This window comes from Protopterus annectens, chromosome 2.part2 (genome assembly GCF_019279795.1).
Source record: "Protopterus annectens isolate FY-2018-M chromosome 2.part2, PAN1.0, whole genome shotgun sequence".
Classification (NCBI taxonomy): domain Eukaryota; kingdom Metazoa; phylum Chordata; order Ceratodontiformes; family Protopteridae; genus Protopterus; species Protopterus annectens.
The window spans coordinates 73,595,614-73,623,091 of record NC_056730.1 but is presented as its reverse complement, the minus strand read 5'-3'; the positions used below and the strand labels follow the sequence as shown (position 1 = coordinate 73,623,091).

General features: G+C 44.1%; 1 protein-coding gene across 3 annotated transcripts in view; it reads right to left on the bottom strand.

The window, feature by feature from the left end:
* The window catches only part of ELOVL5 (ELOVL fatty acid elongase 5), a 727,972-nt gene that overhangs the window by 475,922 nt on the left and 224,572 nt on the right, over positions 1-27,478 (bottom strand). For all 3 annotated transcript variants that reach the window (XM_044063755.1, XM_044063753.1, XM_044063756.1), the window contains exon 2: positions 8,046-8,114. In XM_044063755.1, the coding sequence (XP_043919690.1) occupies positions 8,046-8,103 (58 nt within the window). In that variant the 5' untranslated portion in view covers positions 8,104-8,114. The remainder of the gene's footprint in view (positions 1-8,045; positions 8,115-27,478) is intronic.

The window sequence follows — 27,478 nt, the reverse complement described above, 5'->3', positions numbered from 1 at the left end:
TCTGGATTAGTGCTCAAGTTACACAAACAAAGCTAGATCCAGCAGGCCCGAATCCAGTCTATGCCACAGCAAACAAGGCGCACCAACTTCAGTAAGAAACAGTTCAGATATGCATGCACTATAAGCCTTTAACCAGAAATTCCCAGCTCAGAAGGGCAGAGTCCAGCCTCTCCTCCCACAAGAGTGCAGACCACGAAACCTCTTAATGTAAAATAACTGGCTTGAAAGCCCAAGTGCTTAAACCAGAATTAATACACTTTTAGAATAACAGACACTGAGCCCTCAATCAGCAGTTCTCAACCTAGAAGGATGTAAGCTAAGTTGTCATGAGCTGAGATGGCAGAGGCATGGATCTTAACGGAGGAAAAGAATAGGCCTCTGTGGAGTAGATCTGCTAAGTAATCCAGGATTAGAGGCAGGGAGGGCAGAGTTGTGTCCTCTCCTTTAGACTGAACCCAGGAGCAATACCTTTTCCACTTATCAGCATAGGATTTCCTTGCACTAGGTCTTCTAGCTTCAAGAATGATGTCCAGCACCTGCTTGCTTAGGCTGGTTACTGGGGGAGAATTCAAGGAATAAGCCAGGCTTCAAGATTTAGTGTTTGCAGTTGCGGATGCAAGATCTGTCCCCCCTGCTGAGAGAGGAGGGTTGGGTTCTGGGGTAGGTGCCAGGGTGGCACCGGTGGCAGGCTGCACAGGAGTGGGTACCAGTGCTGGCGTGGCCAGTCCGGGGCAATCAGAATTGTCCTTGGTCTGTCCTGTCTTATCTTGAGCAATACTCTTGAGAGAAGGGGCAGAGAGGGAAAGGCATAGATAGAGAGATTTACCCACTGGAAGGATAGGGCATCCACTTTCCAGGCCCTGGTGTAAGGTGTCCTGCTGCAGAATTTGCTGAGCTGGTGATGCAGGGGGAGGCAAAGAGATCCACCTCTGGGGTTCCCCATTTATGAATTAGAAGGCTGAAGGTGCTGGGTTCTAATTGTCACTCTGTGCGTCCAGGAGATTTCTGCTTAAGTCGTCTGCCAGTGAGTTTTGTTTGCCTGGCAGGAATTGAGCTTGCAAATGGACCTGCATGTCCAAGGCCGTGTTCCACAGGACCATGGCTAGCCTGCAGAGTGGGTAAGAGTGGGATCCCCCCTGCTTGTTGATGTACCACATAACTGTGGTGTTGTCTGTTTTTATTAGCAGATGTCCTGGTGAGAGTAGGGATCTGAAAGCTGTTAGAGCGTGCTGCACAGCTAACATCTCTTTTTAGTTGATGTGCAGATGAATTTGACTTGGGCACCAGTGGCCCTGAATGCACTTGCCGTCCATGTGTGCCCCTCAGGCATAGTCTGATGCACCTGTGGTTAGGGTCTGGGTGGCATGGGGTTGAGTAAAGGGCAGTCCCTTGTTGTGGTTGCATGCTGCTGCCCACCAAAGAAACTCTGTCCTTAGACAGGGTATGATAGGAATGACAGTTTCCAGGTCCTGAGAATGTTGGCACCAAAGACTTTTTCAAGTACCATTGAAGTTTCCTCATATACAGTCTGGCATATGGAATTAGTAGAACGCATGAAGCCATGAACCCAAGGGCCTGCAGGATTTTCCTTGCAGATAGCTGGGTTCTGGTGGCCATTTCAGTAAAGTAGTCTGTTAGATAGGATTGTTTTTCTGGGTGAGGAATGCCATCTGGGATGCTGTGTCCAATCTTGCTCCCAGGAATACAATCTTTTGACTGGGGACTAGTTTTGATTTATTTTCGTTGATGGTGTACCCCAAGGAGGTTAGAAGGTATTTTTACAAATGTCAGGTGCTGCAACAGCATTTCCTGACTGTCTGCATGAATCAGGCAGTCGTCCAAGTATGGGTAAATTTGAATTTTTCTATGTCTGCATAAGCAATGGCTGGAGCCAGGAATTTTGTGAATACTCTGGGAGCAGTGGATAAGCCAAAGGGAAGTGCAGAGAACTGATAATGCATAGATCCTGCCCTGAAGCGGAGATATTTTCTGCATGAGTCCCTTATAGGGATGTGCAGATAGCCTTCTTTTAAGTCTAGGGTAACTAACCAGGCATCTTTGGCTAGCATAGGAAGAAGATGCTGCAGGGTGAGCATTTTGAATTTTGGTACCACCAAGAAGGTGTTTAGAATGGAATGATCTAGGATTGGGCGCCAAGTACCCTCATTTCTGGGTACCAGGAAAAATGTCTGGAATAGAACACTTGACCTATCTGCTCTGCAGGAACAGTCTGACTTGCTCTTATAGAGAGCAGGGATTGAACTTGGTTTTGTGCCTCTGCCCACTAGTTTGGAGAAAGTTCTGGGAACCCTTATGGTGTTGGCAGTGAATGGAAGCAAAATATGTACCCCTGGGATACAATGTTGAGGACCCACTGGTCTTTGGTGATGGAAGTCCAGTTTTTTGCATGAAGGGTAAGTTTTCCTCCTAGGGGCACAAGCATTTGGGCAGAGGTGGGGAGTGGAGTTGAGAAGTCATTGGGAATTCTTTCCATAAGGGGGTGGCTTAGCACTCCCTGTTTTTAAGGTGGAGGCAATCCATTGCTTAGATCTCTGCATACCCTGCGACTGTAGTCAGGGGGGGGTCTGTTTCCCCCTGGATCTGGGTTGAGATGGCCTTGAGGGGGCTGGAAAGGACCAATGTTCTGAGGGGCAATGCCTACTGAATCTAGGAGGCCGTACTTGCAAGAAATCTTTGTCTGCATAGATTTAGCTTTTTCTTCCATCTTTTTAAGAACCTCATCTGCTTTGGTGCCAAACAGATTGTCCTTGTTCAAAGGACTGTCTAATAATTTTGATTTGACATGGTCTGGCAAGGTCTGCTTCTTAAGCCAAGCATGCCTTCTCAGTACAGAACCAGTGACTGCTGCCCTGCAAGATGCTTCTAGAGCATCAAAGCCACACTGCAATGTATGCTTGCTGACTTGGCTTGCAGAATGCATGAGCTCTTGTAATTCTTTATTTTCTGCAGTCTGTAAAGGTAGCTATTTTTTGCTTAATAAGTTCCTTAATATGTTGTTGGTACTTCAGCGTGTGAAACTGGCAATTCAAAGCCCTAATGGTGAGAGCTGCAGAGGTATATAACTTTCTTACCCCATCTATCTAAAGCTCTGGAATCCCTGTCCGAAGAGGTGGGATTCTTAGCTGTAGTTGATTTGATACCCTTAGGCCCCTGGGAGATGACCTCTGGGTCAGCAGTAGGACTATTGAAAAGGAATTTGTGAGAGTCAGGAACTCTGTAGTATCTGTCTGGTTTCCTTGGAGTGGGGGGGGGTAAAGTATCAGGAGTTAAAATGGATTCCATGAAGACACCATAAAGAACATCCAGGACTTGGGGTATTGCTAAAGGCCTATGTTGTGGCAAATCTAGAAATTCTCTGAGTCTCTTTTTGGACTGAGGATAGTCTTGGCATTCCCAGTGGAAATGTTCTCTTAAATTATGTAATGTTTCACCAAAAGAAAAATCCTCTGGAGGAGAAGCAGAGGGAATGGATTCATCTGCATCCGAATCCTCATAAGCAGAAAAGGGCATGTCTTCATGATCAGACACCTCAGAGTCGTTGGACTCTTGGTCTGTTGAAGCTGCTGGGGACAGGTCTCTTTTTCTCTTAGAAGGGGAAGGCTGACTTCCCCTAATCAACATAATAAGGTCTTCTGCCATTTTAAGCATTTGATGTTGTGGCAAAGGAGCAGGTGCAAGAGTTTTTGTCATCGTTTTTTTAGCTGTAGCGCGTACTCTTGGCCTTAGAAACTTGGTAGTTTTGGAGAGAATTGAAGATGCTAAAGAAGTCTTCGGTTTGAGTCAAACATCGGTAGTGCGAAGAACTTCCTCAGAAGCCGGTGCCTGCTCAGTGGCTCCGGACCCATCCAAGGTAGAGACATCCACAGGTTCCATAGTTGAAGAGTCTCGCAGGATACCAGACTCCGAACATGTCTCGGTAGAGGCCTGTGAATCCATTGTAGTGGGCATCAGGGGCTGGGAAAGCGCCTCACCGAGTACCGGCGAACTGGTGACTAGCTTAACAGAAGCGTTGTTGGCAGCTTTGGACCTGTGCAGTCTGTGTCTGTCTTTATCCTTGCGTTTTTTTGGAAGATCGGCAGTCAGGTGGCTTACCGAAGCCATTTTGGAATACGGAGAACGAGAACGAAAAGTATTTACCGACAATAAGGGCCCGACAATGAATAGTTCGGGTGTTGAACAAGGTACAAAACTGACAGCGAGGTACATCGTGGTCTGGGCCTAAACAGGTGATGCAGTAAGAATAGAAATCTCGGTGTGGTATTTGCTTTCCACAGGCAAGACAATTGTTAACTTTCTGACATCGGTTAGAACATGAAAAAAGGATCCCCAATGGGGTACTTAGCTTTAGAAAGACTTCAGTATAATTCAATTCGTAAACGAAACTCAGCGGCTGACCAGCACTCATGCGAACTGCTTCTGGTTCGGGCTCCTCGGCAAGAAAGACTGATGTAATGGCGTCGGCTGCCTGTGTTTATACCCCTGACGACCTGACATCAGACCTGGAGCGACAGCAACCGATGAAGAAATACTAAGTCTCTGGTATTCAGGCCATATGAGGGCTACCTGCAGGCAGATAACCCAAGTGTGATGACTGCAACAGTGAAACACGAAGAACATCTGGTATCATATAATATTCTCTCCCTCTCTCTCTGTATATATATATATATATATATATATATATATATATATATATATATATATATAAATATATAAATATATATATATAAATATATATATATAAATATATATATATAAATATATATATATAAAATCAAGGACTATTCTATCTCAGATTGGGGGGAAGTATTGTAAGTTACTACAACATTAGTCCAATTCCCCCATAATTCGCACTTTCAGTTCCACTAATTAGAGAATCACAGTTGCAGTCTCTGGAATTTTAGCATTCCACAATTCTTTGGAACACGCAATCACATTACCTTTTCTGGCAGAATATATTATCAATACTAAAACAATAAATAGACTCACTATGTTTAGGACCATATGACACGACTGTTGGGGGGGGGTGATTACTGTGAAATGCTGATTTAATAACGGTCAGGCTTTATAACTTATTCATATAACAATGATACACATTAGATTACAATAATATAACTTTCACAAAAGTATTATTATATTTTACAGTGCAGTATGGTTACTGTATGAAGTTATTAGTGATGAAAAAGGTAGGTTAGTATTAGGCACGTCACAGTCATACAGCAGTCATCCGCATACTTCATATTTCATATAACTGATGAAAAGCAATAGTCTGAATGATGGCTGGTAATGGTCAAAGTAATTCAGTGTACAGTCTTTAAGCTGTGAATTGTACTGTACTTGAAAAAGCACTAGGTGTTAACAGACTTCTTATTTTTCAAAATGCAGTACAGTAGTTTTTCTTATACTTATTCAGTGGAGCTTTATCATGAAGTTACAAACTTACTATTTAAATAAATACTCATAACTAAGCATTCCTTACCACTTTCACATATTTACATAAGATTATCAAAGTCCCCACCTCATGCCTTAGCCAACTATTATTGCAATTCTGTCTAAAAATCTCACTTGTTATTCACTCTCTTTTATGAAAAGTGCACAATGACATATGAAGCATATGATTGACATAGGGACTTGCAGACCACATGTTGAAAATTTGGAGTGAAAATGTTAACAATGGGCTGTGATATTCAACAGTGTGTATACATATGCAAGCAAGTCCTTAATGCTAATGTACACAGGCACCCCATCCTTTCTGGCTACGTGCACAGCAGCGCATAGTACTTAATGCTGTACAATGCACATCTGTGCCCAGGTCATCTCTGATCCAACCTGATACCAAGCAGGTGCAACTCTGCTCTGTGCTTTAAGACACTGCAGTACAGCACAGCAGGGAAAAGCCAGACCGTAAGGTATACTCTGTATGCTTCACTAAATATGCATATCAGTTTACTTAAATTTAACTGGGCAGAAAACACTGATCAAATAATGACCAATTACAGGCTCAGTCCAACTTACATCTTAATGTAACAAAACAATGTACAGTATACAAATAACAGTGGTTTACGTTTAAAAGTAAGCATAGACAAACAAACAATATATACGTAGAAGACCTAATAAAACAAAATATATGTTCAGTTACATTATTGGAACAGAAAAGGGGAGGACAGAATTAAGAAAAGTTAAAATAGTCGCCAGATTAGGGAAGCTAACAGAGATATCAGTAAGATGAAAGAGGGTATTAGAGTATGTGTAATGGGTTTAGAGCAGTATTGGTACTGTAACGCTGAATCAGTTTAGGATGAATGCGTTACTCTGCTGGATCAGGTATATAGGAGGTAAAGGTTTCCCTGCTGTGCACCCAATAAAGATTTTATAGTCCTTAGGCCTGAGGGTAGAGCTGGGATCATTAACAAAATAAGGTAATGGCTGGAGATCAGGTGCTTTGAGAGTTCTCAATGGGAGGACCTCAGCACCATCACCATTTAGGGGCAGACCAGTACAGACCATCAACTGTCACTGGGTAATTCTGTCTTATACCAATGCCTTCTAACAACTGACAATTCTGGACAGAATGACATGAGGACAGTTGCATAGTTCATTGGGTGGTAATTTATAGATGAGATGTTGAAGATCTTAAATGGAAATTTAAAAAAATAAAATTACAGAAGTTTGACTTTCAAGATTGACAACCCTGTTACTAGTAATCTCAAACAATGTCACAATCACACATAAAAAGGAGCGCCCATGAACACCAAGTGACAAACATTTGGCTTTAAAACTAGATTTACTGATGATTACAAGGCTAGATGTTGCTGAGAGTTTATCAGTACTACTACAACTCTACCCACATTTTTTGCATTCTGATACAAGGATATTAATATTACACAAGTTGATATGACCCTCATAGGAATATCACTGCCATTCCTTCCCCTTACTCCCTTGTATCCACATTCATAACATAGTTTGTGCCTCATCACAAACACCATCATAGTTCTCTTATTGCAAACACCATCTCTCTTCCCCACTCTCTATGCCTCATATTCTTTTTACTACACTTTTCTGAGATATCCTTGTATCGGCTGTTTTTCTTCCCTTTTCTAACCATTTCACTATAACGCCCATGTCTCTACCTAGGTTCATAGGTTGGTACTAGGCTATCGGCCCTAGGGCCTATACAAGACTAGCCACAACAATTCCCTGGATATTTCTTCCCACAATATTTACTTCCCTGGACCCCTGTCTAGCAGGGCGACTGATGTGATCCCCGGGGTGAATTTCCTATCTCCCATCCAATCAAGGTTCCTTTTGAAGAGGGCCAAGGAGGCGCTCTGCTTGACCTGTATGGGCAGTCTGTTCCAGAGCAGCTTTCTTCCTTTCCAGTCATTGCTCCTCAGCTTCCATCTGTCTTAGAAAAAGAGTTCACTTGCCCAGACAATAAATGACTACATTAAAATGGAGACTGACCCGCTTCCCCCATCCCCAGCTCGTTGCTATACCTTGAGTTATGGCTTGCTGCTGTATTCAGCAGTGCTGCATCATTCAACATATCTAAAATGTTTCTTTACTTTAATCAAATGCATGTATTTTTTTTAACCAAGGTATTAAACCGATTATATCTGCATGCTACTATATAAAACAAGGTTTTTGTTCTATATAGGGTGTGAACATTTCAGTTGTGCCTGTATCATTTTAATCTTTGTTGCTGGATTGTACACTGATTGCAGTTTGCAACTTAATGAATGCATCTGTTCACAGTTTACAGTTGTATTAGGAGAGAAATGTACCACCCTCTGGTTGGTACACTGATTTGGAAAGCAAAAAAAAAAGTCACATAAGGAAAGATTAAATATCTTTATTGTTTTAGTGCCTTCCTAACTCAGTGGAAAACACTAGCAAGAAAAATCTCCTACAACAGGGCAAAGTCAGAACATCCATAGAGACTCAAGGACAACAAAGTGTTTTCTGTGTATTTTAAAACTCAAACTTCAATATGTTTCTTTCTGTTGGCATGGCATTTCATAGCTTACCTCTTGGTCCCAGCCAAGAAAGCATATAGGTATTTAGTACTTGGTCCACAGCTTCCATGGTTACAAAGCCTGCAAATTAACAAAAAAAAAAAAAACATGACAAAGTCAGTAAGGCTGAATTTTAAAACTCTGTCATATGTTTATATCAAACTTTTCTTTTAAAAAATATATTTAGAAAGAGCTCTACTTGTGCCATTCAGTAATACTAAGCAGACCCCTTCCATTATTTACTATTAAAATAAGACTTTTCTGTCTCAACATGTTTTTCCACTTGTTAATTTATACTACAAAAGATTAAACCACACTACTTTTACATTGTAGTTACAGTCCTGGTACCAAACTAATCACAAGACAGGATTGTAATTTCCTGTTGTAAGTTAAAACCGAGACACACAAGCTCTTAATTTAACTGTAATTGTAAAGATAATATATTCCTGTGAATGTTAACAGGAATATAATGGGGAGAAGAAATGTATACTTTTTAGCAAGGAATTTTATTACCGAGTTTTATGTGTAGCATTAGTACCTCTATACAATAACAGAGACAAGAAAAGGACTAGACAAGTTTAAAACCTTTTAGAACTTCTACAGATTTATACAAGACATTTATAACACTTCGTGCATTAAAAAATGACAATATTGCAAGTTAAAAGTATGAAAGTAGAAAAACTGCCAAACAACACAGACATATACAAGTCACATGTTACAGGAGTTAAGCTTCTAGGCACTACTAGTTATTTTATTCTCTCAACAAGACCACCTCCCCATAATTCAGACTGGAAAAAGTGCAATTAAGGTTGAAAATGTGTTTGGGGATAGGTACTGGGTTACAGTACAGTCAAAGGCACGACACAAACAGTTAAAAAGCAATGTGATTAAAATGTGGACAGTAGTACACTTACTTGGTAAACAAAAAAAAAATAGGACTAAGCAGGGTACACAGGATGGGCTGCATGTGTTCTACCAACCAGCACACATCTATAAATATACAAGTACCTAAACGTAGAGCTCTAAGAAGCTCTTAAACACCTAACAATTGTAAATGGTCACTGTATTTAATCCATCAATTAAAGTGAAAAAGAAGTTATGTACTCACCATAACATTCCATCTGAGTAGTTCTACTTCATTTGTCTTCCACCTGTGGGTCTTCGGATCCACATTGGATCTGACACGGTTGCATTTTACAGCTATGGCTCTGAACTCCATGCTCCTCCCCTTACCCATAATGCCCCCGGTCTCCCTTCTTCCTTCAGATCAAGTTTGCTGCCTAACAGGTATCAGACACCCGACCCAATGACACCTTATGATCAAACACTAAACATCACAAAAGAACTTTAGCCTTGATAGAACCAAAGATCCTAACAATAACCTTCCGGTACAAGGGACATGCCATATCCCAAAGGATAAGGTTAGGGGGAAGGAAGGGGAGACGGTTGAAGACAAATGAAGTAAATCTACTCAGATGGAACATTATGGTGAGTACATAACTTCTTTACCTGAAGTAGTTTACTTCATTTGTTCTTCAACCTGTGGGACAGAGTCCCCAGCTACCTAAGGATGCTCTACTCCTAGAGACCAAATCCAGTTTATAATGGGAAATAAAGGTGTGAGATGAGGCCCAAGTAGCAGCTGAACAAATATCATCCAAACAGACCCTAGACCAAAAGGCCACTGACGTAGCCATAGATCGGGTCGAATAAGCCTTCACTTTTCCTGGTGGAGACAAACCTCTATCTGAATAAGCCCGGCCAATGCACTGCGAACTCCAACGAGAAACTGTCACTTTTGAAACAGGTTTACCAAAGAATGACTTGGCACAGGACACAAAACGTTGATCAGACTTGCGGAATGGTTTAGTCGTGTGAAGATAAAACCTCAACTGCCTATGTACATCCAGTAAATGTAATTTGCATTCCCCTTTGTTCTGGTAGTTAGGAAAAAATACTGTCAAAATGATGGTCTGATTAATACTGGCTTCTGAAGCAACCTTGGGAAGGAAGGACAGGTTAGTGCGTAGCGACACTCTATCTTTATGAAACATCATATAAGGGACTTTGATAGAAAGAGCTTGAAGCTCCGACACCCTTCTAGCAGATGTGATGGCAACCAAGAAGGCAGTTTTCCAAGTCAAAAACTGTAGATCCACAGATGCCGCATGCTCAAAGGGGGGAGAAACCTATGCCTGCAACAACAAAGTGAGGTCCCACAGAGGAATGGGGTCCGACAAGAAAGGCACCTTTGAGAAAGGTTTCACAAAGTTTAGAGGAAGCCAATGAAGACGTTTACCCAAACATGAAAATTAGAGATGGTTGCTAGTTGGACTTTCACCGTAGAGGAACTAGTGCCCTGATGAAAAATGCTAGCTAGAAAATCTAAAACTGCCAAAAGCAGAGCAGTGAAAGGATCCAAAGACCTCTGATTTGCCCATATAGAAAAAACGTTTCTATTTACTATGGTAGACTTTTCTAGTGGACGATTTATGAGCCGCCACCAGAATGGATTAACAGGAGATGACAGACTGAAAGTCCTAATAATCATGGGAACCGGAGCAGCCAAGCAGTCAGCTTCAGGCTGTTCAGATCTGGATGAGGGATCCCCGAGGGATGAGAGAGCAGATCCGGGATCAGATGCAAGGTCCACAGTGGAACAACTAGATGAGACCTGAGTAAGGGAAACCAAACCTGTCGAGGCCAGAATGGGGTGATGAGGATCACAGTGCTCCCCAGCCTTCGGGCTTTCTGTAGAAACTTCGACATGAGGGGAAGAGGAGGATTTGCATAAAGAAGCCTGGGAGGCCAAGCATGAATCAGAGCATCTCTGGGGGCTTCCCCCAGTGGGGGGGTTCAGAGCGAAAAACTCACTGCATTTCGCATTGGAAAGAGATGCAAAGTGATTGCAGCAAGGACAACCCCACTCTAGGAAGATCTGTTCCACTACTGAAGAATTCAGAGGTCACTCGTAAGGCATCCGGATCGATCTGCTGAGCCTATCAGCTAGAATGTTGGACCGTCCCAGGATGTGCGTTGCCACCAGAAAGCGGTCGCCCACTCCCACACTCACATGGCCTCTTGACATAAGGGATAAGATCTGGTTCCCCCTTGTTTGTTGATATTCCAGACCATTGACATATTGTCCGACTGAATTGCAATCATTTCCAGAGTAAGATGAGCATGGAGGGCCTGCAACGTAAGAACCACTCCCATCTCTAAAACACTGATGTGCAGACAGGTCTTAGAAGGGGACCACGTGCCTTGGACTGTCCTTCCTGAGCAGTGCCCCCCCAGCAGGAAAGCGTCCGTGGTCACAGTGGTCTTGGGGAAAGGAGGTTATAATGGCTGTCCCTCGAGGAGATCCAGGGACTGAGTCCACCACCAAAGGGAGTCCCTGCATGCTTTTGAAATTCTCACTGGAAAAGACAATGGCAGGTCTAACAGTGACCACTGAACAGCCAGTGTCCACTGCAGTACCCTCATATGAAGGCACACCATTGGAAGAAAATTTATCGGGGACACCATGGAACCTAAAGCCCTTAACACTGCTTCGGCTGTTGGTAAATGGGTCTGATGAATGTGTAAGACGTGCAACCTCAAGCTGCGTACCCTGTCTGACATGAGGCACACCTTTGTTTGTATTGTGTCCATCCCTGCCCCGATGAAATCTAAAATCTGAACTGGGTGAAGAGCAGACTTGTTCATTTTGATTGTAATGCCCAACTTGTTGGCTGGATGAAGGAAAGAGTCCCTGGCCTGACATAGTAGATGCTCTGAAGGGGCAGTAAAGAGCTAATCATCCAGGTATGGAAAGACCTGAATGCCCTGAAGCCTCAGGTGAGCCGCTACTACCGCCATTACCTTGGTGAACACCCAGGGGGCTGTGCTGAGTCCAAAGGGGAGGGCTCGAAATTGGTAATGACTGGCTCCCAGCCAGAAGCGAAGGAACCTCCGGGAGCGTCTGTCCATCTTGATGTGATAGTACGCGTCCTGGAGGTCGAGCAAGCACATCCAGTCTTTGGCCTGCTTATAGGGCAGGACAGATTAAATTGTGACCATCTGAAATTTGTCTTGGTTACTGATGGGTTTAAACTGGACAGATCCAATATTGGTCTGAGGTCCCCCATCTTGTTTTGGCAGTAAAAAGAACCTGAAATAAACCCAGGATTCGGACTGGTTTTGGGGGGCAGGTTGGAAGACTCATTTTCTTAGCAGTGAATCTATCTGCACTGCTGCCTCCTCCCACTGTGTGGGTGGAACGTCAGGGAGGGCTTTGTGGGATGGGGGAGGATGCTTGAACGGAATGAAATCCTCTGGATATGACTTGCAGCACCCACTGATCTGTAGTGATGGACTCCCATGCTAGTGGGTGTAGCGACAAGCAGCCCGCAACAGCATCCTGAGATGGACAGCTCGGCAACCCCCCTCAGGGCTGCTGCCTGGGTTTATCTGAGAAAGGTTCTCGGGACCCGAAATTTTGAGAACCCCCTCTGCCTTTAGGGCGATGTCGGTCATATCCCCCTCTGCCTCTGAGGGAAGGCGAGTCCCGAGTGTCCCAAAACGCCTGAGACTTGCGGAACCTCATCTTCTTCTGGCCTCACAGATTCCTGGAAAAGGACCTTTGAGGCAGTGAGGAGTGGATCCTGACAGCAGACAGTGTCTTCCCGTCCTTCTTGCTCTGGACCAAAGTCTCTCTGACCGTCTTCCCAAAAAGGGAAGAACCATCAAAAGGGGAGTTGGTAAAAGACACCTTGAAGGGCTCCGAGAACTAACATAAGTGGAGCCAGGCGTGATGCCGGATGGCAACACCTGACCCCGACGCCCTTGCGGCTCCCTCCGTGGCATGGGAGAGCAAATGCATAGATGTGCTGACTACAGCTTTTAGGGTGGCCATTCATGCAAACGTCTTCCTGTCCTCTGCCATGGACCCAGGGATAGACTCCACGACTTCCTTGACCAGATCTCTCTACAGTCGAATGATGTGTGCCATGTAGTTCAGCACCCTCACACAGAAGGTCGCTGAAGCATAAACTCGCTTCCCAAAATGAACCAATGCTCTTGACTCTTGGTCAGGCGGCTGGACCATGGAACTCTCCTGGGTGAGTTCCTTTTTGGTGGCCCCCACCACCATCATAGCATCTACTGGGGACCCCTTGTGCCAGTGTAACTTGTCCAAGGGGGGGCTTAAGACTCTGTCTAGGCGCTTGGGTATTGGCTCTATGGTGTCCGGCTCCTTCCACGCCCTAGATGTTATCAAATCCAAAAGTGGAGCGGCAGGAGGGGACACCCAAGAGGTAGATGGGCCCGAGCCGAACGCCTCCAGAAACACAGACTCAAAGGTTGGTTTGAGGTGGACCACACCCCTCTATGGTGAAGGATCTCCATGATGTTTCCAAAGGAGACATCCTCAGGGGATGATCTTGGGGAACCTTCCCCTTCATCCAGGTCCGTGTCTTTGGTGAGGAACTCAGGAGGAGAGTCCAAGTGCCTCCTTTTACATGTATGCTTGCAGAGGGGTTCCTCAGGGGGACTGTCTGGGTCGGTCTCACAAGTGGGTTGTTCCATGGGCGGAAATTCCTGAGACACTACGGCTACGGGCTGTCCCTGAGTGGGCAAGATGGTTGGAACCACACTCAAGGCCGGGGGGGTCTGGACGGACTCCGAAGACGAAATGGTCAGAGGCCTCGACCCTGCGGGAACCCGCTCCACCACGTCAAATGCCAAGGGGGAACAGACCTCCTAGGCTGACCGAGTGGAAGCCGCTCCCCCCTGATCCGACTGGGGAACCAGAGCCAAGCCTCTGGGAGCTGAGACGCCACGGGGAATGTTTCTCTCCAACAAGCTCGGAGCAGACATCACCCCCTCGGATCAGACCCCGAGGGTACAGCTCAGGTCAGATCCAGTAGGATCCAACACACTCAAGGCACTGGCTGGCGTCGAGATACAGGGTACAGTTGGCGCTGACCCCTCGACTCCGATCATCCTCAGATCCAATGACGCTGAAATTGCAGGTCAGATCAGAGAAGGAGTGATAGGTCTAAACAATGGCTGGAAGGAGCCTGCTCCGGTGGAAGAAAGCCCTGGCAAGACCCCCATCTGGATTTGAGTGCAGATAAAACTCTGCATCATCTAGTCCATCTCCACTTCAGACAAGCTCTGAGTAGAGCGGGAGGATGCTGCCGAAGTAGGCCGGAAGAAAGCCAGTGGGGGGAAGGCCTAGGGGGTGACCGGCTAACCTGTACCTCAGGCTCAGGCGAGAATCTAGGGGACATGAGCCGGGGTGCCACTGGCCTGGAAACAGGCTTAACCTTCAGCGGGGGGCCAGCCTCTGACAAACGGTCAGGGGATCACTTGCAAGGCCAGTCCTTCTTGGCTTTATCCCCTTCCCTGGGCCCCTTGGTGGGAGGGCGAGTCCCAGAGGCCGTGGAAGGGGAAGATGGGACCTCAGTCCCAGTGGAAGAGGGCAACAGGCCCTTAATGATCAGTTTGTCCCACCTGTCCTTAGGTACCCTGGGAATAAACCCAATGCAAATAGGACAGGGGGACTGGAGGTGAGCCGCCCCCAAGCAAACGACACACAGTGTGGCCATCCGCCGGACAAAGCTTATGGCCACACTTTGCGCACCTTTTGAAGCCTGGCTTCAGGGTGTCTGCCATGCCTTAGCTGGCCCAACACACACACTCACCATGCAGAAAGAAAAGAGGGGGGGAAAGACAGCAAAGCCTACCCACAATTTTTTTTTTTTTTGCTATGGAGATCCCAGAGAAAGTATAGAAAAAGGTAGAAGAGAAATTAGAGATAGAAAAGGCCAAAAAAGGGGAGAAAAATTACTGTTCAAAAACACTCCTAAATGCTCTGGAGCTCGGACCACGCTGCTTCCTCTCAGGCGGCAAATGAGACCTGAAAGGAGACAGGGGGCATTATGGGTAAGGGGAGGAGCATGGAGCTCAGAGCCGTAGCTGTAAAATGCAGCCGTGTCAAATCCGATGTGGATCCGAAGACGCACAGGTTGAAGAGGAAATGAAGTAAACTACTTCAGATACAAAAATCTTTGCAATCATCCGTACCAGTTCTTGTTCTCCCAAGCCAACCTACATTGTCAAACTTTTGTTATTTTGGTGCACAGCAGATGATGAAAATGTGTGACACGCACTATCACAATGTTATAAGCATATGATACAGCAGAAAAAACACCTTCTTACTGACAGGATGCTTGCAAGTTATAGAATGTCAGATTATTCTGAAATTTTACATATAATACCACCTTAAAATCATAAAAGAAGCTAATATGAACAAGGGACTGATCACAAAACCTTTATGAGATGATTTGTAAGCTGAAACACTTTTATTATTTTGTAGTGTATACAGTGCCGTGATTACAATCCAATAATAGCTAAATTACATTCTAGTTCAGTGCTACTCTAGCATAAGACCCCGACCATAACAATACTTAGAAAGGTGCTTAACAATTGTTAACTATCCCCTACACTCTGTTAACATCACATCTTGCGCTAAAAGCGGACAGCGTCAGCCACTAAGCAGCAGTAGGAAATGAAACGGCTTTGTTTCAACTTCCATATCTCTCTGCTATCTGCCACATTATAGTCACTACTTTGATTCAAACCACTTCCCTTACACAGGGAATACTTAAGGAAATCAACCACGACACCGGATTTTGTTTTTAATTTTTTTTTTTTCATTTTAGCTTTGAGTAACTAGCTGTACATGGAGCAGATAAATCTCCATGCATTACAATGAATTATGGTCAGCTCTTCAATCATAATGTATTATATGTTCTCAACAAGGGCATCCATGTCTCAAAAACATAATCCAGTTATGATCAGATACTATACCATAATCTTCTGTTTTATAACTTAATTGACTGAGTATGCTGTTTTTACTGCATTTATGCAAGACTGTTGCCCCAACCTGACAGAAATGGTATTTAGAGAGGTAAACAAAATGTAGATAATTGCAACAATAGATGCAGAATGGCATGTCCATTCTTATCCTCAGCAAAAGTACTTCCGTCAGAACATAAGCAGCTCAGCGTCTGAAACTTTCTCAAGCTGCTAGCTTATTCCATTTTGCCCTTAAATGTACTGCATGAAGACCTTCATTTCCAGATCTCAAGTATGCAGCGCTAAAGACAGCACAAATATAACTCATGACCTTTAGACGAAATTAACAAGAGGGACAAGAAGGTGAGCAGGTATGCTAACGAGGTCTTCTTTATACCAGATCTGAAAATTAAATACTTTCTCGAATGACAGATCTGGATGAGCAGCTCTGCCCTTGCCAAAAGTAAGGCAGAGTCCCAAGCTCAGGATCTATATTACTTACTACTGCAGGTAGCCACTTGAAGACTGGCATTAGAATTCTAATGCCAGTCTTCAAGTGGCTACCTGCAGTAGGGTATGACCTACTCTGCCATTCAAGGCCAAGGTGTACCACATTCAGTGGGCATACCACAAAGCACCACGTATACAGTGTGTGCTAAAACAGGAAGTAAAGAACAGTTGTGCACACTTACCATAAATGTAGATGTTAGAGTGTATTCACTGTTGCAGTCATCACATTTGGGTTATCCCTGCCAGGGTAGCCCTTGGCCAGCCTGAATACCAGAGGCTTAGTATTTCTGTGTCGGTTGCTATCGCTTCAGGACTGACGTCAGGTTGTCAGTAGTATAAAGTAAGGCAGCCGACGCCATTACATCAGTTTTTCTTGCCCTGTCCGGAGGCCCCAAGTGGGAGCCAGGAAATGGTGGAAAAATCCAACCAGTAGAGAGTAAATACTAAAAGTTCCTCATAAGGAGACAGAGAGAGAGAAGAGGGGAATGGAGGGAGGGAAACCAGGACTGCAACAGTGAATACACTCGAACATCTACATTTACGGTAAGTGTACACAACTGTACTATGTTCTTCGTGTTTCACCGTTGCAGTCATCACATTTGGGTTGATTCCCAAAGCTGAGGAAAAGGGTGGAGGCAGTCCAGGAGACTAGGGGCTGGATAGCATGCCCTGTAAGAGTGCAGTGTGAAAGCCAGCCCTGGATTTGGAGAAGATAGGCAGGTGATAATGCTTGGTGAAAGTGTGAACAGATGTCCAGGTGGCAGCCTCCAGGATGTCCCTGGTGGGGACTCCTCTGAGGAAAGCTGCCAAGGTGGAGGCTGCTCTGGTATAGTGAAGCCTGAGCCCCTTAGGGAGAGGTTTTCCATGTTGCTTGTAACAGAAATGGATGCAATGTGCTATCCATTTGAAAATGGTTTGTTTGGAGATGACTTTGCCCTCTGCCCCTGCAGCAAAGCTGATCAGTAATTGATCAGTCTTTCTGAATGATTTAGTCCTGTCTAGATAGAATCTGAGCTGTCTGTGCACATCTAGAGTGTGCAGGATCCTTTCCCCCTTGTTTAGTGGGTTAGGGAAAAAGGTGGGTAAATAAATGGATTGGTTGAGAGCCACACTGGACACCACTTTGGGCATGAAGGATGGGTTAGTCCTGAGGAACACCCTGTCAGCATGGAAGATGATGAAGGGCTCTACAGCCATGAGTGCTTGTAGCTTGAAGACTCTTCTGGCTGAAGTGATGGCTAGAAGGAAAGCTGTCTTCCAGGAGAGAAATTTTAACTCTGCTGAAGATGCTGGTTCAAAGGGGGGCAGAGTGAGCTTTTTCAACACAAAGTTTAGGTCCCAAACTGGGGTAGGTGCTCTTCTGGGTGGCCTCAAGTTGCTAGCCCCTCTTAGGAACTGTTTGATCAGAGGGTGTGAGAAAAGGGGGCGCTCAGTGCGGAAATGAGCAGAGATAGCAGAGGCATACATTTTAATAGAGGAAAAGGAAAGACCACTGTGTAGCCGGTCTGCTAGTTAATCCAGGAGGAGAGGTAGGGAGGGCTGTGCCATATTGGCTCCCTTAACCTGAATCCAGGTGCAGAACCTTTTCCATTTGTCAGCATAAGACTTTCTAATGCTAGGGCGTCTAGCCTCATCTACAACATCTAGAACCTGTTTACTGAGGTTGGCAGATTGATCAGAGGTCAGGGAGTAAGCCAGGCTGCCAAACTGAGGGTCTGCAATTGGGGATGCATGAATTCTCCTTCCCTCTGGGTCAGGAGGGTTGGAGTCTGAGGGAGATGCCAAGTGGTAGTGGGGACAGACTGCGCAGCAGTGGGTACCAGTGCTGGCGAGGCCAGTCTGTAGCAATCAGAATTGTCCTTGGTTTTTCCTCCCTTATTTTGAGCAGTACTCTGGTGATGAAAGGTAGAAGGGTAAATGCATAGACAGAGAGACTGACTCAGGGGAAGGATAGGGCATCCACTTTCCAAGCCATGCAGTGATGCTCCCTGGTGCAGAACTAGTTGGGCTGATGGTTGGTATGGGAGGTAAAGAGGTCAAACTTCGGGGTGCCCCATTTCTGAGTTATTAGGGTGAAGGTCTTTGGTCTAGCTGCCACTCATGTGGGTCCAGAAGATTCCTGCTTAAGTGGTCTGCCAGAGAGTTTAGATACTCTGTAAGGAATTGTGCTAACAGGTGAAGTTGCATGGCAGAGGCTGTGTGCCAAAGGGTCATGGCCAGCCTGCATAGAGTGTAGGAGTGAGTCCCTCCCTGCTTCTTGATATACCACATCACAGTGTTGTTGTCTGTTTTGATCAGGAGAACCCCTGGGGAGAGAAGGGGCCTGAAAACGGTCAATGCGTGCTGGACAGCTAATATCTCTTTTTGGTTGATGTGCAGATGGATTTGCTGTGGGCTCCATTGGCCTGTATGCACCTGCAGTCCAGGTGTGTACCCCAGGCATAGTCTGATGCATCTGTGGTGAGGGTCTGGGCGGTGGGGGGTGGTGAGAAAGGTAGTCCTTTGTTGTGATAGCATGCTGCTGCCCACCAAGGAAAGTCTTTCCATAGGCAAGATATCATTGGTATAAGAGTTTCCAGGTCTTGAGAGTGTTGACACCAAAGGCCTTTTAGGTACCATTGTAGTTTCCTCATATGCAGTCTGGCATATGGAATGAACAGAATGCAAGATGCCATGACCCCCAAAGTTTGCAGGATTTTCTTTGCAGATAACTGGGGTCTGGTAGCTAGTTGAGAGAAGTAGGCTGTCAGGTAAGTTTGCTTTTCTGGTGTAAGGAATGCCATCTGGTATGCTGTGTCCAGGCTTGCTCCCAGGAATATACTCCTTTGGGTGGGTACTAGTTTGGATTTCTTTTCATTGATAGTGTACCCTAGGGAGGTCAGTAGGTACTTTATAAAGGCCAGGTGCTTGAGCAGCTTTTCTTGTCTGCCTGAATTAGGATATTCCTTTGTCTGCAAAAGGCAATGGTGAGAGCTAGACATTTTGTGAAAACTCCGGGAGCTGTAGATAAGCCAAAGGGAAGCACAGAGAACTGAAAGTGCAGAGATCCTGCCCTGAAACGTAGATATTTCCTGCATGATTCCCTGACAGGAATGTGGAGGTAGACCTCTTTTTGGTCTAGGGTGGCTAGCCAAGCATTCTTGGAAAGCATGGGTAGGAGTTGCTGGAGGGTGCGCATTTTGAATTTTGGTACTACCAGAAAGGTGTTTGGAATTGATAGAGTGAGGATGGGGTGCCACGTGCCCTCTTTTCTGGGTACCAGAAAAAGTCTAGAGTAGAAACTTTGGCCTATCTGTTCTGCAGGAACGTGCTCTATTGCCCTCATACAGAGCAGGGAAAGGACTTGCTTTTTCGCCTCTCCCCACTGGTTTGGTGGTAGATCTGGGAACCCTTTTGTGGTTGGAAGTGTGTGGAATGAAAATGTGTATCCCTGGGACACTATATCGAGGACTCAGCATTCGTTGGTAATGTGGCCCAGGTGCTTGCGTGGAAGGAGAGTTTTCCACCTAGGGGCAAGTGCAGGTGGGCAGAGGGAGGGGGTGGGGGAGGAGAGTCATTGTGAGTTCTTACCATGGGGGGGGGGTGGCTTAGAACTCCCTGGTTTTGAAGTGGAGGAACTTCACTGCTTTGATCTCTGAAATCCCTGTGGTTGCTGTCTGGGGGGGTCTGGGCTGAACTGACTTGGGGGACCAGGAAAGGACCAGTGCTTGGAGGCGCAATGCCTGCTGAATCTGGGTGCCTGGACCTGTAGGAAATCCTTAACTGTCTGCATAGATTTAGCTTTTTCTTCCATCTTTTTCAAGACCTCCTCTGCCTTGGTGCCAAATAAGTTGTCTTTCTGCAAGGGTGCATCCAATAATTTAGATTTGACATGGTCTGGCAAGGGCTGTTCCTTAAGCCAAGCATGCCTGCTAAGGACAGAACTGGTGACTGCTGCCCTGCAAGAAGCTTCTAGGGCATCAAAACCACAGTGTAAGTTGTGCTTAGTTACTTGACTTGCAGAATGCATTAACTCTTGTAACTCTTTGGATTCTGCACAAGCAGGAAAGGAAGACACTTGTTGTTTCAGGAGTTCCATGGTATGGTGCTGAAATTTTAGCATATGGAACTGACAATTTAGTGCTCTGATAGCAAGAGTAGCAGAGGTGTATACTTTTTTACCCCATCTGTCTAGTGCTCAGGAATCCCTATCTGAGGGGGGTGGAATTCCTAGCAGGAGGTTGCTTTAATTCCTTTAGGCCCTTGAGAAATTACCTCATGGTCAGCAGTAGGATTTTTGAAAATAAATTTGTGAGAGTCAGGGATCTGTCAGGTTTTCTGGGAGCAGGAGGGAGGGTGTCAGGAGTCAAACTGGATTCCAGGAAAACATCGTCCACAACATCCAGGACTGGGGGAATGGCTAGGGGTCTGTGCTGTGGAAGATCTAAGAATTCTCTGAGTCTCTTTTTAGACTGAGTGTAATCCTGACATTCCCATTGGAAATGCTTCCTTAAGGTATGAAGGGTTTCCCCAAAGGAAAAGTCCTCGGGTGGAGAGGCTGAAGGAATGGATTCCTCTGCATCAGAATCCTCAAATGCAGAGAGGGGTTGCATGTCTTCATATTCAGATGCATCAGTGTCATCAGACTCCTGTTCAGATAAAACCACTGGGGACAGATCTCTTTTCCTTTTGGAAGGGGTAGCTTGGCTTTCCCTAATCAACATGATAACATCTTCCGCTATTTTAGGCATTTGAGACTGAGGCAAGGAAGCAGGTGCCTGAGACTGGGTCGTCGGTTTCTTAGGTGTGGTCCGTACCCTGGGCCTTAGAAAGTCGGTAGTTTTCGAAAAAACGGTAGACGCGAAAGAAGTCGTCAGTTTGTGTCGAGAATCGGTAGTGCAAAGTACTTCCTTAGAAGCCGGTGCTTGCTCAATGGCTCCGGACCCATCCAAGGTAGAGACAACTGCAGGATCCTTAGTCGAAGAGTTTTGTGGCATACTGGTCTCCAAAAGGGTCTCGGTAGCGGCCTGCGAATCCACAGAAGTGGGCATCAGGGGCTGCGAAAGTGCCTCACTGAGGACCGGAGAACTGACAACTAGCTTAACTGAAGCGTTGTCGGTAGGTTTGGACCTGTGCGGTCTGTCTTTATCCTTACGTTTTTTCAGAAGATCTGCTGTCAGATGGTTTACCGAAGCCATATTGCAATTCGAAGGCTGTAAGCAAAAATATCTAGCTACAATAAGGGCCTGATGACGTATAGTTCTGGCGTTAAGCAAAGCACAAAAGCGACAGCGAGGGACGTCATGGTCTGGGCCTAAGCAAGTGGCACAGTAAGAATGAAAGTCTCGGTGTGGTATTTGCTTTCCACAGGCAAGACAACTGTTAACTTTTTCTGACATCGGTTAGAGCAAAAAAAAGGATCCCAATGGGGTACTTAGCTTTAGAACTCTTCAGATTCAGTTCGGAAGATGAAACTCGGGTAGCGGCCGACCAGCACTCATGCGAACTGCTTCTGCTTCAGGTTCTTCGGTAAGAAAGACTGATGTAATGGCATCAGCTGCCTTACATTATACTACCGACGACCTGACGTCAGTCCTGAAGAAACAGCAACCGACGCAGAAATACTAAGCCTCTGGTATTCGGGCCGGCCGAGGGCTACCCTGGCAAGGATAACTTAAATGCGATGACTGCAACAGTGAAACACAAAGAACATCAACAAAATGTGGAATCCAAGATATTTCACATGAAGACCAAGGATGGGTTTGAACAATACAATTTTGTTAACAAAACTGTCCAGCCATGTATCTATGAAGCCACACAAACACTAAGACCCACACATTCACCTGTAATCAATCCACAGACTCAGAGCTTAAGTGTGCCAGTCACATCTTAATTTAACAGTCAAGCACAGGACGCTCATCAACAAATTTTTCTTTTAGTAAAGACTAGAATGAAAGGACTAGATGCTGAATGGATTGTGAGGTTAAGGGCAGACACCGGACATGGTCTCAATGACCATGTTCCCTTGAGACCCATCCTAAAAACTCGACCTTTATACAGATAGTTATGTCCTTATAGAACATATATATTTTTATACATGTTTTTTATATATTTTTAGTAGATAGGAATGTATATGTATTGAGATGTATTATGTGTCCACCATGAACATATGTATTTATATATACACAATTTTTATAAGATTTTATGAGGTTAGTACAACTTTTACTGAGATGCATTATATAACAGGTCATGGGACAATAATTAATTATATAAAAACGGTGTGTTTTATCTTTGATATACACCTGATGAAGCAGTCAGTGAAAGTGCTTGCGTATGTACTGGGTACCATTAAACTTTGTGGAGAATTGGTGGAAAACTGGAGCCTTGCATCTACTTGTTTGTTTCTACAATCAGTTTATTTCTTTTCTTTTAGTGAAATAACATAATTATACAGTAAGCATTTTATTTTATTTTTCTTAAACAAATGATACCTTAGGCCAAGTGTGGATTTAGTCATTTCTAAACATCAGTGAGATGGCAGAAATTTAGACTGCACATTTTGCGAAAACATTCTGAAATTCTCCTTGATATCATTAACAGTTCTTACTCATTGAACTTAAACATGTCAGGGTAAACAGATAAGTACCAGTGAACCTACTGATTGCTTTTCATCATGTTGAATGAATTCCAAATTATTCCTTGCACAACTCTGTGTAATGTCTGAAATTACAAAGTTCACTAAATACGTGGCAAGGACATTTCACCTCAGAAATCACTCTGAATATTAAGGTCAAAAACACCTCATCTTTTGTCAAACTCATTTTAGAAGGACCAGATTCCAAAAGAGTTGCTCTCAGTCTAATTTACCCTGATTCCAAAAGACTTGCTCTCAATACAAGTGACTTACTTTGGTGTAAAGCCTATCTGTAAAACAGGCTTATATCGAGCGCCAGATTTCAAAAGACCTGCTGTCAGTGTAAGTGGTTACTTACACTGAGAACAAATTTTTGGGAATTGGGTCCATAGTGACACACAGCTGCTACTTACATATACTATCTGTAAAGATCACTGCACGTCAGAGTTGTTGTGTCTTTCGGCTTTTCCCGGTTAGGGGTCGCCACAGCGTAAAATCCAAAATACCACAGTCCTCCAAAGGTATGATGTCCGCTGGACAGCAACTGGGGTCCTCAAGCTTTTAAAAGGCACTCCATCCCTCAGTTCATTAATTAGCAAACCTGCACAAAATAACCAGTAAACTCCTGACCTAATGTAGCAATACAGAGTCAAAGTGCTGCCATTTCACTTATTTAAGGAAAGTTTTGGTAAGAATACAGTCAAAAATTCTTACAGAGGGGCACAATATTAACATAAATAATGACAGTTCTTCAACTTGCAGGGATATTAGTCGCTATAAAGGATATTCAAAGGATGACTTAACAGTTTTAACTTCCCAAGATGATATAGTTGGCACAGAAGCGCAAGAGGAATTTATTTTTAGAGAGACATTGGTAAAAGAATGAAGTTTAACAAGAGAAAGAGAACTGAAGTATGTTTTAAAAAGTCATTGGCTAAAAGGATTCCATATAGGAATAACCTGCCGTCCGGTGACAAAGTTAATTGGGTGACAGCCTTTCTTCTAAGGACAGATTCATACTTAAAACACTGCTGTTTCCAAGAACAACAATCTCACTCTCCACAACTTCAGCAACAATGCTTTTTGTCCCATAAACAGAACATGTCCCAGATGGCCTGGAAACTTATGCTCCTCTCTGAAGTATTTCCACTGTGGAACAAAAGAGGTTTAAGTTACAGAAAAAGCAGATTCAGTATATTGATAATTCAGAAGGACAAGCAAGCAAGCCTGCCTTCTTGGCATCTCCTTTAGAACTCATCTGTATGTATGTGTGTGTCTGTGTGTGTGTGTGTGTATGTGTGTATATATTATATTTACATATTTGTTGACCGTGATACAGCACTGATCCTACTGTACCATTTTCACCACTGTACATTTCAAATACAGAACTATATAATCATTATTGGTTCATAGTTGATTACTAGGCTAGTTAACCCCGCAGGCCAGTTTAAGCCTATCCATTTTTCTTTCAAAGGGAATAATCAAACCATGTACACATTGCGTCTGAGATAAACACCTTAACCATTATGTCCATACCTCTCAACTGTATAGAATGTTCAGATTTTTGCCTCGTAATGTTGGTCCATTTTTCATAAAATTGCATTTTTTCCTGACAAATTAGCGGTAAATCATTAAAGAGTAAAGTTAGAAAATGACAGACATTTGAGTTTCCGACTTCATACCCTTCAGAAAATTCATGCCAATGCAAAACCTGTTATTCTATTAACTTTCTAAATCTGTAAGAGCAATATTTAAAATTGTCCCTATTTTTGGGCCTTTGTCCCACTTTTATTTATGGCTTTGTCCAGATTTCTTGCTCTAAGAGGTTGAGAGGTATGATATGTCATCCCCCAACATAACAGCTTGTGTAAGTTATTTAAAATAAACCTTTGGCAGAGAAGGTAATACAAGTTATTTCCAATAAACATTATTCTTTGACAGTAAAATAGAGCAAGGTTACACAACCCTTAAGATGGGTGGTTGACTACCAGGGTGAGGAAGGGAAGTGCTGGAACAGATGAGGTAGGAAGGTTACAACACTACAGGTAGCTTTAACAGTAGAAGAGTGGAAGCAAGGATGGAAAACATTGACACAGTATAAAGGGAATCCCAGGCATAAACTGTAACCCGTGCATACATGTCAATTTAAGAATGCAGCTAGTCCTGTTGAATCTCACTCTAATAGTCTCTCTAGAGTGGACTGTACTCTCAGAAATCCCAAGCAGTAAGCACAAAAGCCCACAAAAAGCAGACACAGGAGCTGAACAGATTTAGAGGTATGATTCCTGAAACACCAGTGCTGAAGAACACTCGTCTTCTGTTACTTGTTCATGACAACATGTTATGGAGACATGGAGAGAGACATATTCCTAACCATCCCCATCAGGAGAATGATCCTTAAAAACACCAACTAATAATGGTCTGTCACCATCTGGTAACAAACCACAGCACTGCTGGCAATCTATATAGACAATTTCTCAAACAGGTCAGTTTTTCTGTGCTCAAAGACCCTACACATATAGGGCCTTTGATGGCACTAACCACCAGATTACATTTCCCGACACCTTCGGTACCAAAGAAGAAGACTGAATGGAGAATGGATGGAATGCATGAAAACTGTGATACAGTTTTGAAGAAGTGAGGATTCATTCTCAGAGACAAGGTCCTTGTAAAATGTGACAAGGTTTACAGCAAAGGACAGCCAACAACTTAGAAATATACTTAGTATAGTTAGTGAGTATCAGGAGAAGACTCAGCCTTACGTAAGCTGAGCCAACATTTTCAAAAGATGGATGATTCAGTGTTCAAGGTTCAAGGCAAGACAGGTTCTTCAAACAAGGCCTCCTCATTCAAAAATTGATCAACCAGCCTGTGCTGGACCACAGATTTGCACACTATGCCATATCAATATATAATTACATGCCCTGAACATGCACTTTAACTGTGCAGCAATTAAGACCCAAATCAAACAGGTATCCAAGATATGGCTGACAAACCTGAAGAGTTAATCACTGTGGAAAACAGGAACATTGTTTGGGTCCAAATGTGAAAAATCATTTACTGTGGCCATAAGTTAGCTTAGTAGATGGTTTCCTGTCAGTTTGCAGAAACTTTCAAGACCTCCCTGGAGAGATGTATTAGAATAATTGGGATTACTGCAGCAACAGCTGCACCTCAAGATACAGGTACTCCTGATGCCATAATGATACAGCCTCCAAATTCCTTGTCTGGGATAGTCTCTAGGATGATCTAGAACTATAGAACTTGGAACCAGGGTCTTCCAAACCCATCAGATGTTTATCAGAATGAGTGTTTAGTTCTTTGCATGAATACTCACAAGTGGATAAGGTACAAGAAGAAACAGACAGAAGGTGTATACAAACTTTCACCCCTAGTCTGTGGAGGAAACGCCCAGTACTCGCTTACTTTTGGCCAGGCCTGTCAGAAGCAGAATAATCAGAGGAGTAACACAGTCTGCCCACAGTGCCTCATCAATGGAAGGTGGTCTTCATCTCTCTGTAAGTTCCAGTTCTTAGAAAGGGCTGGTGTTGTGAGTCAGGATGTTTGTTAAAATGACAGACTATCCTGGAATGGACATCGTTACCAGGAGCAAGACAGCTAATAGTCCACTGCAAAACTCTCAACCTTCTTAGCAAAGAAGATGGGAGCACATGCCACACTGCTCATTCAAATGCTGTATCATCACTTGTCTTCTTAAGCGCAACAAAACAATTTCAGAATTCACCAGGGACTGTACAGCCTAGGAGGCAAAAAATTACACATTTACTCTCAATTTGAGCAGATATACATGTAAGCACCTTCATATATGTTGCACGTCACCCACAGCAGGTCAATCCTAAAGTGGACTTCCCAACATACCAATGGTGCATCATTCAGTGACTACATCAGTACTAGTGGGACAATGAGGAACTTCATCTCTAAGTTAAAGAAAGACTCCCAAGCAATTCCCCCAAGGTCAACCTGATTTAACTGTGCACTAAAAATGAAAACTTTTCAACATGTCTCCAGACCAGACACAGAAATCTCAAGTTAGTGAAGCCCCCTATACCTTCACACAAGAGGCAAAGCTCCTTGCATCTCCAGACTTATAACTTGTACAGGAGCTGCTGCACCTTGGGGGCATTGATAATGTTACAACAGCAGCAACCTCGACTGACAATCATGCAGTTTGACAAATGATGCACCATACACATGGGAATATCACAAACACACGGTAATAACAGGGAAGAATTTAGGACTCCTGGAATGGGTTGCATGAATCTGAAATGGAGTCAGAATAATGACTGTTAAGCACTGGAAGCAAACTCCACTTCTCATCTTAATATAGAAGCAAATCAAGTGGATAGTGAACACAATCAAAAGCAACAAACAATAAAGGTGCAGTGCTTGCCATGACATCTCTGATACATCACTCAGACGGCCAGCTCCGTGACCTTCGGGGTCTCTGTGGGGTAAA